The sequence below is a fragment of the Delphinus delphis genome, chromosome 9 (genome assembly GCF_949987515.2).
Source record: "Delphinus delphis chromosome 9, mDelDel1.2, whole genome shotgun sequence".
Lineage (NCBI taxonomy): Eukaryota > Metazoa > Chordata > Mammalia > Artiodactyla > Delphinidae > Delphinus > Delphinus delphis.
In genome coordinates, this window is record NC_082691.1 from 25,998,819 (window position 1) to 26,013,490 (window position 14,672).

Here is a 14,672-nt window from a genome sequence, read left to right on the forward strand (position 1 = left end):
TACTCAAATCTGAACAACTATATATGATACAAATCTTACTTTATATTGATTCACCTTAAATTTGAAGAAGGAAAACATATCAATGATAAAAGTTTTTCCTATGGAAGTGTAGGAGTGTGTGTGTGTGTGTGTGTGTGTGTGTGTGTATGGCCTCAGAACCAAACATGTGCTCTTACTGAAAACATAAATAAAACTTTCTTTTAATAGATCCTTAAAGTTTCAACTCAAATTCGAAACTTTATGAACAGCACACGTTTTTCCACGCTGACATTTGTATTCCCATTCTTATTATATATTTTAATATTAATATGTATGTATTTAAATGACTTTATTTGCGATTATGTATGTAAAATGTCTCCTCTGTACACTGAAAACGATTTGAGCGTAGGAAACATTGTTTATATTTTCTATACCTAGAATGATATATAGGGCTTTGCACACGATAGGAGCACAATTTAAAATTATTAACAAATGAATAAATAAATACAAACTGAGGTGGAGGTAATTTACCCAAGGCACTTAAAGTGATAGAACTGAAATCCTTACCCAGGAAATCAGAGTTGAAACTCTAAACCACTATGCTCTCTTAATACTTAAGAATTTTCTAAGATATACTGTGTATATGTGTATAGACAAATATAGACATTTCTACAGTTTTATTTTTGCATCTTGAGAACCTTAAAAATATATGTTAAATATTATTTTGTAAGCATTTTTTTAAAAGGAATACAAACCTTTACATGTTTGTAATACAAATGTGCAGTATGAAAATGATATATAGTCTCTGAAGTTAAATAAATAAGAACTCAAATCTTCTATAGATAAATTTTATTAGCCTTTCACCAGCAAGAAAACTGTAAATAAATCCTGGCTATAAATATTATTTAGAAAAATGACAGTGTAGAAATATTTGTTGAAATTAATTAATGTTCAGAATACATTGAAATAAATGAGTTATCTGCAGTAGCATTTAATCAAATACTAGCAACACCCTGAAGTCTTTCAATAGCACATTACTTTTAGTTTAAAAATGTTAGTTGAAAATATGCTTTAAAAACTTTAAAGTTATTAGAGTCTTATCTCAAATTTATAAGCCAAATCACAGTTCTCTATGGGAACATTTTACTCTTAACTATATCTACGTACTAAAATTAGGCTACTGTGATTTTTAGAAATCTGGAATTCTATAGAGAAAGCAATAGAACTTGTTTTAGAAGCCAGGTCATTGACTTTTATCCTTCTTCCTAGGTCATTGAAGAGTCTATTAGCCTCCATTATTCTTAATCGTAGAAACTTCACAAAGAGGTACCATGAAATAAAACTAATACTTAGAAAAAAATAACAACTTTCACCATTAAAAAATTTTTTTTGTACACCAGAGAGGTTGGAAAGGTTGGTCTGTTTGCTTGTTTATTTTAATGTTAAAACCAGAAAGACATCTTCTATAAAAGAACATTTTCAGGACCTATGCAAACCCTAATCTGGGATAAATTAGGAACATTAGGAGAACACTAATTAATTTGAAAGGCTATGATTAAAGCTGATGAAATGAAATATAACAATATGAAATACTATTTCTTTGTGAACATATAAGATATTTACTTACTATTATAGAAAATTTCTTAATTAAAAATAGATTGCGAAGTTCCAAGTTTTAACTATAGATATAATTGATTAACATCATGTTTTAAAAGTTTGCTTTTATGCTAAAATTTCAGGAAACGTGACTAGTGTTACAATTTATGGTGAGAAATTATCTCTTTAATTTGATGTATATTATGGAAAATATAGACTTGTGTTTGTGTTTTATGTTTTAAAGCAAATATCATTTCTTAATCTAATCTCTTTTAAAGTGAGTATTTTTGCTGCTATTTTCAAGGTACTTGCTACTGCCTTGTCTCACGTGACAAATATTCTTAAAACAGGACTCTTATTGAACATATAAAACGAGTCTTTTTTAAACAAGAAGGCAGTTTAACATAGTGTTTAAAGATATCTGCTATAGGGCTTCCCTGGTGGCGCAGCAGTTGAGAGTCCGCCTGCCGATGCAGGGGACATGGGTTCGTGCCTCGGTCCGGAAAGATCCCACATGCTGCAGAGCGGCTAGGCCCGTGAGCCATGGCCGCTGAGCCTGCGCATCCAGAGCCTGTGCTCCGCAACGGGAGAGGCCACAACAGTGAGAAGCCCTCGTACCGCAAAAAAAAAAAAAAATAGATATCTACTATAAACAGAGCTGTGAGACATGTACTACAGTAAAATGGTCTCTTGCTACTAAGAGAGCTTTATAAGTCTTTTTCACTCAATCAATAACATATTGAGGATATATTTTCATCTCAATATACATTACTCTCCATTAGCAGTTCTCAGTGGAGGTGATACTATTGACATCTAGTGGGTAGAGGCCAGGGACACTACCAAACATCTTATAGTGCATAGGACAGCCTCCCATAACAAAGGTTTATCCAGCACAAAATGTCAGTCGTGCAGAGGTTGAAAATCCTGATACGTTTCCCCAAACTGACTTCAATACAGGCTTCCCAGTACACAGAGCAGCACAGTATTGAGAGAGTCTGATTACCCAGGTTCTCACTAATATTAGGCATTAGCAATCACCTTCTTATTTGCCAACCTGATAGGTGGAAATGATTTCTTATGCTTTTATCTTTTCATTATAATTATTATATTTTCTTACTATTAAGTTTTAACATCTTTTCATTTGTTTATTAAGTTTATTCTTGAAGATTCATCTTCAGTTTTCTCGAATCATCTCATCTTTTACTTATTGCTATATAGGTGCTCTTTTACATGAAGTGTATCAGACATATATTATACATTTTACGTATATCTTTTACTTTATGTGCTAATACTTTTTAAACAAAATCATCTTGGGCTCAGAGAAGTAGATGGAATGTTTTAGGCTTCTTAGTCTTGGCCTAAACAGCTGAGAAGATAATGGAAGCACAACTATCTCTGATGTGTTTATGGGCCTGTTAGTGGGCTGGGGACTTTGCTAAGAGCTCTGCTACTTTCAGAGGCTGAACAGTTAGTATTTATTGGTGGGGTGGGGGGCGGAGAGGTCTTTCTAGCCCAGTCAGAACAATGGCCATGTATTACTTCTGAATTCCAAATAGAAATCTTCTGAGGGAGGAAAATCTCTTTTAAAAGTTCAGCAGATTGTCCCCTTGTCTAGAGGAGAGATGAAGTTGTATGTGTGTTGCTGTCTGGAATGCATCCTTATTTTGGGATCAACTCTAGCCCTCCTATACTATTTCCACCTCTGGTTAAGGTATCATTTTAGAGGGCATGCAGTATATTTAAAATGGTTCACCTGAAAAAGATCACAAAATATACTTACAACGAGAAATAGGGCAGTAATCCCAAGGAATGAGAGGATTCCCCGTGTAACACCAGGGACCATGGGCATCATCATCAGGATTGCGGCAGTAATTCTTATTCAGCTTACTAGCATCTGGTTCCCAGAAGATATGCCTGCATAAACAACAAACTCTGAACATCACAAAATGCACATCTTGTCCAAGAGAAACAAAATGTCACGAAGAAGATATAATCCTAGTGCATAACTTTCATTACAGATACAACACAAGCTACCTGCTGTGAATTTTGGGTTTGTTTTTTTTTTTTTGAGACTTATTTTGTTGTTGTTCTTGCAGTTTGGAAGGATGTTCTTTAACTCAGGAATAAGGCTGAATAATCAGCATAGATAAAGTGATAAAAGATCTTATGACTTTGCTTCTATTTAATAACTATACTGGCAAGGTAACAATACCCCTGTGACAAAGATCTAAGTTAGAAAATGCATAGAAAATGCAAGCTATTGCAAAAGTATTTTTTCATGTTTCAGAAACATGTAAAGAAGCATCACTAGCAGCATTACTATGACAACGTACTGGAAGATACATGGAAAACAATAATAATGTGCTAATAAAATTATTAAATTCTAAAATTTCATTGGTCATATAGTTACAAAATATGATTTTTTGACAGATAATTGAGTAACACTTCAGCCTTTCTCATTTTACATCTTAACTAAATTTATTACAGAAGTAAAGCAAAAATACTCTATGTTATAAGACCATGCCCACTCATATAACACCAATATTTACATTTACCTCAGTAACATTAAAGAAGTCAAATTCCACATGGCCATCCTGACCATGTCATGAAAACTATACATCCTAACTTAATTTGTTTTGGATTACTAATTACTACCATGCTTGAACATAATTAATGTGTCATTTTAAAAAACTGGGAAGAGCTTCAACATAGAAACTTGAGCTATCTTACTAAACTTGGATTTACTTTTTGGACCAATACGACAGTAAAGACATACAATACTTACTATGTGACATATTCTATTACAGATGACTTACATATATGCCCTTAGACCAACCTGATGAGACAGGCTCGAAGATTATGCCATTTTGTATTTGACGAAATTGAAATCCACAGAGGACAATTAATTTTTCTAGGGTCACATGGTTTTTAAGCTGTAGAACAAGTGTTTGAACACACGGCTCTTTCCAGAGTCAGTGTTCAAAACCACCACACAGTGTTACCTCTTTACTCAGTCATAGTTTGTACTTAAACCAAAATGGTACCGTGCAACTTAATCATTCATCAGTATCCTACAAGTTGGTTCCAAATGACTTTTAACTATTTCCAAAGGCAAACCTAAACTCAATGAATTGAGTTATAACCATTGCATCCCTGAATAAATATGCGACGTGTTTCCATTGGTATGCTGGTAAATGTTTAACAACTAGCACTCTGAAGTGTGTATGGGGGCAGAGGGTCTTTATTTGTTGTTCTTGCATATTTCTGTAGTGTAACTGTAACTACTTCCACCATAAAACTGTCAGACTTCTAATATGGAATCACTGAAGGCAGAGTTGGTTACAGTTGTCTTTCACAAGTCCGTGAAGAGCTAGATCCACCCCACCATATTTCTAAAAATGCTTTTAAAAATATCAGTGTTGAAATCAGCATTAATTTTAATCATGCCAATTCTTGCTTAAAATTCTTGAATGAATTCCTTTAATGCTTAGGATAAAACTCAAATTTCTTTTTTTTTTTTAACATCTTTATTGGAGTATAATTGCTTTACAATGGTGTGTTAGTTTCTGCTTTATAACAAAGTTAATCAGTTATACATATACATATGTTCCCATATCTCTTCCCTCTTGCATCTCCCTCCCTCCCACCCTCCCTATCCCACCCCTCTAGGTGGTCACAAAGCACCGAGCTGATCTCCCTGTGCTATGCGGCTGCTTCCCACTAGCTATCTATTTTATGTTTCGTATTGTATATATGTCCATTCCATGCCACTCTCTCACTTTGCCACAGCTTACCCTTCCCCCTCCCCATATCCTCAAGTCCATGCTCTAGTAGGTCTGCATCTCTATTCCCGTCTTACCCCTAGGTTCTTCATGACCTTTTTTTTTTTTTCCCTTAGATTCCATATGTGTGTGTGTTAGCATACGGTATTTGTTTTTCTCTTTCTGACTTACTTCACGCTGTATGACAGACTCTAGGTCCATCCACCTCACTACAAATAACTCAATTTCGTTTCTTTTTTCTTCAAATTTCTTAACACAGCTTACAGGGTCCTGTATGGTTTTGCCACTGGAGAATTTCTTCTCTGGACATTAACCAAATTATGCTGTTTCAAACTTATTAAAGTTATTTCTGATTTTTATACACTTCCATTTTGGGGCTTTTGAACAAGTTATTTCTTCTGCCTGTTGTACTTTTCCTCCTACACTTCCTTTGACTAACTCCTTCTTATTACGTATGTCCCAACTAACATCCCTTCCTGTAGGAAAACTTCCTGACCATTTAAGTGTGGGTGTCACTTGTTTGCAGCCCCATAACATAAAATATGCTTTTTTCGTGGATTTTCTAATATGACATTGGCATTTGCTGTTTTCTGCCATTCCATACTAGAGTGAGATCCATGATGGCAGAATTCTGCTTAACTTTGAAGTCCTAGAGCTACAGTGTCCAATACAGTAGCTACTAGCCAGAGTAACCACAGAAAAGCTAGTATGTGGCTCGTCCAAATTGAAAGGTGCTATAATTATACAACAAATTTTGTAGCTTTAATATAAAAATGTAAAATAGCTCATTAATAGTTTTTATGTTAAATACATATTGAAATGAAAAGCTTTAGAAATATTGGATTAATAAAAACATTATTTTAAAAATTTGCCTGTTTAATTTTACTTCTGTAAGTATGGCTACTGGAAAACGTAAAAAGTACAAGTGCGATTACATATGTCAGTTGCATATTTATGTTAGAGAACACTGCTTTATAACTATCACTATTTGTGAAGTAAATTAGTCGAAAAAATACCATCCACTAGTGAGTAAATTTTGAAAGAGAATAAGAACTTTAAAGCTAAAGTGGAACCAGGAGCAAAATGACTCAACTTCTCTGGATCCTTAAATTCTTATTCACACATACAGAAATATCTTCCATATAGGATTATGATGGTCAAATGAGATAACAACTCACAGAAAGCAACCATGTTGTAGATACTTTATTAAATAACACTACTGGGCTTCCCTGGTGGCGCAGTGGTTGAGAGTCCACCTGCTGATGCAAAGGACACGGGTTCGTGCCCCGGTCCGGCAAGATCCCACATGCTGCGGAGCGGCTGGGCCTGTGAGCCATGGCCTCTGAGCCTGCGCGTCCGGAGCCTGCGCGTCCGGAGCCTGTGCTCCGCAACGGGAGAGGCCACAACAGTGAGAGGCCCGCGTACCGCAAAAAAAAAAAAAAAAATGACACTACCATTTTTCTTTTAATCCTGCTGTATATATTCCAGGATATTTAATAAAACTCTGTTCTATGTTGCAACTATGTCTCATACGTCTTTTGTCATTTCAAACACACTAGCACTACTGCTGGGGTCAAGTGGAAGATAACTGCTTTTGTTGTGAATATGTCCAATGTCAAAATCTCTAATTCTCTGAAATATATAGATTTTTTTCAATTACATATCCATTTCTTTAATTATAGAAAAATCATGTGTATCAGAATAAAGCTATACAAGGAAACATGTCTCAATAAGTTTTTAGTAGTTAAGTGGAATTTTAAGGTGTGTATATACATGAAGATGGTCACTTATCAATTTTATAAACTAATATTAATAAATAATTATGAGAATATAATCCTATAATATACTATTTGAAACACTAGATTTGGCATTTCATTATACAATATCTTATCCAGTTGTGTAATTGTTTTCTCCGTATGACTATATCATGCTTAAAGGTGGAGCCCAAATGTATGTTAATGTTCTTTTTGTTAATGTTCCTGAGGCACCTGTTACACAGCAGAACACATAGTAAATCCTCAATAAATATGTACTGCTTTGAATTGTTTATTTAAGTTTGCCACGTAGAGAGAAAATGTTAAATTGAGTTGCACAGAACGATCAATCTAATGTTTTTATTAGCTTACTATAATATATAAATGAATAGAAAGAAATACCAATGTACCTCAATATACCTATTTGCTGTTATCACTACATACTATATATTGAAAGAAAGAAATTTACATACCGATGTAAATCTTCCATGTTCTTGTCCCACATCGAACATGTTAGTCCAGATCGTGTTTTGGATAAATTGCCCATATAGTTTTTGCCATTCCCACGATAACAATCTAAACATAAAATATATGGAAAGAAGACTAATGAATACTAGGGAGTATAGGACAAAGACTTCTTTTACAAGCATATGAATTCATGAAAATCAACATAAAAATTAAAACAAAGCACTGAAATCTGTACAAAGCAAAGACACTTAACTATCTCTCATAAAATATCTTTATTTTTAGTCAAATTTCTTCTTCATTAAAATGAAAGTTTATGTATCAAATTACAAATTCAAAGAAAAAATTAAGTGAGTGGCTCTTAGGGACACCAAAGAAATGAGAATTTTGTGAGTGACATATTTTCCAATAGTTTCTGAAAAATTTTACTCCACAGGAAAGTCACAAGAATGATATAATGAGCACTCGTATACCAGTCACATTTGTTGTGTTTTGATTTTTGTCTTTCGTGAGATTGACATTCTGAGTCATCCAAGCCAGCTGTTTCACAAATGCTCTTTAATTTCATTTTGCCTGATTAGTTTCTCATGAATGAAATCAAGTTAAATACAGAAATATTGCCTAGGTGATATTTTGTCCTTTTTTCAGGATTATTTCATGTGACACATGATGGCAGTTTGTTCAATTATCGTTGATGAGTTTGATAACTTGGTTAAGTGGTATAAAGGAAAAACTTCTCTTCATATATAAGATAAACAAACAAAAAAATTTTGAGGCCTTTGAGGCTGACTACATCCTATTCCCAAACAAATTTTCACAAAATGGCTTAGGCATACTTTGATTAATTTTGCATGAATCAATTATTACTCTGCTGGTTTTAAAATGATTTTTTTATTTCCTACTTTTCTTTCTTTCTTGTTATTCTTCCGTAAATGAAAGTTTTTCCTTCTCCTCTACTCCTTCCATTTAAGTAGTAGTACTACTACTAGTAGTAGTAGCAGTGGTAGTAGTAGTCTTCTAGTAGAAGTAGTAATGTAAATATGGACTCATGGATTCTCTTTTTATTCAGCATGATATATTATCTATTCCTGTTGTTCATTTTGATGCTCAAATTGTTCCATCTTTAGCCAATGGAAGCCATGTTAAAATGGCTCCTGTGTCTTTTATCATTTCCCATGTGGTTTTATTTTTCACTTTTTCTCAACTGAGCAGTTTGCATTCTATTAAACATTTATAGAAGTGTCCGTATTTGGAATTATAAAAAATAATAAAAAAGTTAAGTTCTTTCAAATATGTAAGTTGCAGTTCTACATTTGAAAAGAAACACTATTCCGTATTTTGAAATAATCCTGCATATTTTAATAGTAACTATTTAAGAATTCTGATTTTTATATGAATAAAAACTGTAGTTTTAACTATAAAATATTATCTACAAACGTACGTTAACATTAAGATTATTCTCTGGTTTAAAGCTGGTAAGCCATAGTATATTATCATTGGTTTTAATTATGCTATGTGATTAGAATAAATAATAGATACAAATTCTAATAAAATTTTTAAATGAATAATAATTTGTCCAGGAGTTAGTTAATTTAGTAAAAAGGAAATATAATAATATATTCAATAGTCATGCTTTGATATCCATAAATTTGAATTTAGATAGAAAAACTCAAATAGGATAGGATTTGATACAGATAATATATCAGTCATTACCATATACAATAAAATTGTTTTCAGAAAGCATAAATTTGTAAAATCCAATTCTTGTACATATGCAGAATATATCAGTTAAAGTATTTTCCTCTGACAGTGCTATTTTTTTCTACATTAGGAAAGGTTAAACTTCTGGCTGTTAGGTAGTAAATTCTTCAGATAATTTCTTACTGAAGAAAACAATTGTGCAATGTGATATATTGGTACTGCTCTTTGATACATTTTTGATTTTACACCTGTGTTTTCTGTATTAGAGAAAGAGATCCTCCTTACCACTACCACCGTTTTATTTGAATATGAGCTAGGTGTTTTTTTTCTTAGCAAACTTTTTTTAGAATAGTTTTTAATTTACAGAAAAGTTGTAAGTTGGTACAGAAAATTCTAATATACCACGTAGTTCCCCCTACTTTTACTATCTTATATTAGTATGATAGATTTCTCACAACTATTTACCATACTGATGCATTATTACTAACAGAAACCTATATTTTGTTTAAATTGTTAGTTTTTTCCTAGTGTACTTTTTTGTGTCCTAGGATCCCACATGATACCACCTTACATTTAACTGTCATGATTTTTAAGGCTCTTCTAGATGTAACAGTTTTCTCAGACTTTGTTTTTTGATGATCCTGACAGTTTTAAGGAGAACTAGTATTTTGTAAAATGTCCATCAGTTGGGTTTGTCTGATGGTTTCCTCATGATTAGATCTGGGTTATGGGTTTTTGAGAGGAAGACATAAATTTTGAGCACTTATTAACTTGCTGGCATAAGATATTCCAGCTTCACTTTATGTTTTTCTTGCCCCAGGCCTGGAATCTTCAATTTCACCAAGGAGCCATTGTTTATGTTAGTGATGAAAGGTAAGGAGAAGACGTGGGTGCTATGTGTGCTCATTGCTATTTGGTACCATTGTTTCTAGTCCCTTTCATTTGATAGAGCTGGGAAGTGTGTGCATGTGTGTGTGTGTGTGTGTGTGTGTCTTCATGAGTAACTGATCCCTCTGACTCCAGTCTAGCACCAGAGTTCTTCCTTGTCTCCTCTTCATTTGTGTATTTCTTCTCCCATAGTGAGAACCATGATTCTAGGTAACATCAGTATTTTTCCTCATTTTCTGAATTCTCCAATGCACACAAAATAATGTTAAAGCTGCTACATCCTAATACAGCAAAATTACACTTAAAGTTCAAAAGGTATTTAAAGTTATCTAACTTTAAATGTATTCCAGTGAGGCTATATATAGTCAGAAAATTGTGTTTAAAAATTATTTGGAATTTTTTTCTAAATTCTGTAGTAATGGTATCTATTTGATATACAGATAGGCACATTTCCGTGTTTTTTTCCATCTTTCTTGAGATTACTTTTTGAACATTTAAAGCATTATTAAAACATTAATATTGGTTGATAGTCAAAACTATATGAAAGTGTGTATTCAGAGTGTTCTCATTTTCCCTCTTGCTTCTGTGTCATATTTCTACCCACTACTACCCACCATTACAAGTAACCAATTTCATTAGTTTCTTGTTTATGGCTCTTGTATTTCTTTTTTTTTTTTTTTTACTTTTTTGGCAAAGATGTATACACACACACATACATATGTAATATAAATATATAATTATATGTATATATATTCTATATATGTATTATTATATCCCATTCTTTATTACTAGTAGTAAATCCGTTTATTTATTACTAATAGAATACCAAATATATATTTTAGTGCTTTGTTTTTTTTTAATTAATAATATACCTGAAAATCACTTCATATTAGTTCATGAAAAGTTTTATCATTCTTTCTGCACATTTGCAGTATTCCATTGTGTGATTTCGCCAGAGTAGATTTGGGTTGTTTTGCTAGTACAGAAAATGCTGCAATGAAAAACTCGTGCATATGTTTTTGCATATTATTGGAGCTGTATATTCAAATAGTGCATTATTGGTCCAAAAGGTGAATGTATATGTAATTTAATTATTGTAATATTCTGTTCCATAAGGATTTTTATCATTTTGCACTCCCAAGAGCAAAGCATGAGAGTTAATTTCCCCATACAGCTTTGCCAAGATAGTGTTGTCAAGCTTTCCAATTTTTGTGAATTTATATGTGAGAAATAAAAGTCTCATATTATGAAAAATCTCAACACTTATATTTTAGTTTTTTCTTGTTACATGTGAATTTAAGCATAATTTTCATGTATTTAAGGGAATTTTTATATTTTTCTCTAAAGAAATCTTTCTGTTCATGTATTTTGTCCATTATTTAATTTTTTGGTCCTATACCTTTCGCTTTCACAGTTTTTATATATTAAAAATATGTATCTTTATCTGTGATATACATTTTAAGACTTATTTCCAAATTTGTCTTTTGAATTTAAATATGATGGGTCTGTTTATGTTTTTTGCCATGGCAAGTTTTTGATGTAGCTTATTATTTTTTTCTTTTATTGCCTTTAGATTTTTAGTGTTAATTAAAAGCATATCGCCACATCTAAGTTATAAAGGCATTTTTCCAAGTTTACTTCTAGTATATATATGGTATCCCTTTTTACACTACATCTCTTATCCATTTGGAGTTTATTTTCGGGTATGGTGTAAGGCATGGATTTAATTTTATTATTTTTCCAAACGGTACTTTATTGATCCATTATTATATTTTAAAAGTTTATTTTTACCCAGTGACATATAGTGCCACATTTTAAATGTAATCTCAGTAAGGAGTCTATTTTTGGATTCTGTGTTCTGTCAATTTATTTATGTGCTAGAACTACATTCTTTTAATTATAAACTCTTTATAAAATATTTTAACATCTGATAGGGTTATTTACCTCTCATCACTCTTCTTTCTCAAGGTTTTTCTTAGTATAGTTACATGTTTATTCTCCTAGGAAAAATTTAGAATGAAGTTTTTGATATCAGAAAATATCACATTAAATTTACAAATTAGCTTAGATGGAATTGATGTATTTATGATGTTGAGTTCTCATATCAAGAACAAGGGATGTTTTTCTACATGTTAAAGTACAATTTGGGGCTTTCAGTAGTAATTTAAAATTTAATTACATAGATTTCAACAACTTTCCTAAGTTTATTCCTAAGTTTTTCTCAGTTTTGTTTCCTATTATAGATGTAGTTTTCTCTTTAATTAGATTTTCAAAACCATATATGAATGCTATTAATATTTGTATATTAATTGTGTATCCTACTACCTTAGTGATTTTTTTATTATTTGAATTCAGATTTCCAAGTATATTACTATTATATCATTTTCACAAAAATCTTCTGCCTTTTTACCCAATCAATAAATATGCCTTCTTATCTTATTGTAAAAAATAATATCAACAGTGCAATGTTAAAGAGAAATATAATGTTAAATTATATTTACAATATTAAATAGTAAAGGAGATGCTAGACATTCTTGTTTTCTTTTTGACCTTAGTAAGAATACCTCTAATGTTTTCGCATCAAGTAAGTGGTGTTTTTATGACTGAGATACATCTACATCTATATATCTATATGTATGTACTATATATATATATATATATATACACATATATATATATGAGTGGATATATGGGTGTGTGTGTAAGTATGTGTGTATTCCACAGATTCTTGAGTACTTTTATGAAAAATGCATGAATTTTGTCACAGTAATTTCAAAATCTATTAAGATTTGTTATATGGTTGTTTTTCTTACATCTAAGATGAATTATATTAATGGGTTTCTAAAACTGAACCATTTTTGTTCTCAGCCTAAACGCCACTCAATCATTATGTATTATTTACTTAATTTCTTTATTGAACTGTTCACTCAAATTTCATTTAAGATTTTTCTATTAATATTTACAAATGAGATGTCTATAGTTTTCTTCTGTGATACCTTTATCATGTTTAGGTTTCAATATTATAATTCCATCATAAAAATAATTTGGAAATTTTACTGCATTGGTTAAGCTACAGGGCAATTTACATAGCATTGAGATCACCTGGTCTATGAATTCATCTAGGCATGATGTGTTTGTGGTGGAATATTTTATTAGTAAATTTCCATGTCTCTTCTGTAGGAATGAGTCTAAGTTTTCTTTCTCTATCAGGGTCAATTCAAATAACTTGAATTATCCTAGTATATTACCCATTTAACTTTCATTTTCAGTTTTTACATGAGGTTGTATAAAATAATCTCATGTTTTCCTGTTTCACTGGTTATTTCTGCCTTCATAATTATTATTTCATATATTTTTCCTCTCTTGAGTCAGTTATCTGGTGGTTGTCTATTTTGTTAATTTTTTCAAAGAATCATCATTTGGCTTTATTCATTAGTTCTACTGTTTTCTTTTCTTTACCTTATTAATGTCTGCTTTTATCTTAGTTGTTTTCTTTCGTGTGTTGCTTTTGTTTTACTTTTTCCTCCACCTCTTTGAGTGGGAAATTTCATTTCCCTGTCTTCATTATGTATATTATTGATATAAATATTTAAAGCTGTGAATTGTGTTTTGTTTCCTGCCTTAAATGTACCTTATATAGTATAATACACTGTGTTTTATCAGTATTTTTAAAGAAATTCTGCAATTTCAGTTTTCTTTTTTTTAACAGAGTTATTTAATATCCAACTGGAAGAGCTTTGATATATATATGTTAAATCAGATGTTGCAAGATTTGAGCAAAAGTTTTTAACTCATCAACCTATATGTGGAATTTATATTTCCTTCTATATAGAGAAGGATAAGAGCAACATCCTTTTGTGTGTGTGTGTGTGTGTGTGTGTGTGTGCATGCATGCATACATATCAAATATGTAACAATCCATACTACTAGCTTGGCAGTATTATACAATGACATAACTCTCTGTTAAAATTTCACAGCTGTATGTTGAATTGGCTAACAGTGTCTCTTAAGTAGGACTTATTCATTTTCAAATTGCCCCACAGAGCCTAGCACATTGTTGCATAAATCAGGTATAATATATTGTTAAAGAAAAGGAATATAATATATTGTTAAAGTATTAATGAAAAGGAAAAAGCATGGAGTAATGGAAAGGTCATTTTAAGGAGAATTTGAGTGACTCACAGTTGTGCTAATTTGAGAGTTCAGGCAAGTTATTTAAATTCCCTAAAGCTAATTTCTTCATCTATTAATGTGCAGCTCTATTATATAAGCAATAACATCAGCTTAACTTTCAAAACCCCAAATCCTCATATTCTATTACCTGATCTTTGATAAGTGATATTTATGTACATAAAAGCATCTTAATACACATCAGAAGCTTATAAAACAATTGTTCTCACTTGCCTCTATCACTCAGAAATTGTCAGTAATTGTTTAAATGACTAAGGCAGGGACAAAGAAGATCCAGCTGGTACCAAACCTTCCTTAATCATTGGTTTCAACTTTA

General features: G+C 31.7%; 1 protein-coding gene across 3 annotated transcripts in view; it reads right to left on the reverse strand.

The window, feature by feature from the left end:
* The window catches only part of HGF (hepatocyte growth factor), an 83,201-nt gene that overhangs the window by 14,062 nt on the left and 54,467 nt on the right, over positions 1-14,672 (reverse strand). For all 3 annotated transcript variants that reach the window (XM_060020336.1, XM_060020335.1, XM_060020337.1), the window contains 2 exons: positions 7,585-7,687; positions 3,356-3,489 (listed from right to left, as the gene is read on the reverse strand). In XM_060020336.1, coding sequence (XP_059876319.1) covers positions 3,356-3,489; positions 7,585-7,687 — 237 coding nt within the window. The remainder of the gene's footprint in view (positions 1-3,355; positions 3,490-7,584; positions 7,688-14,672) is intronic.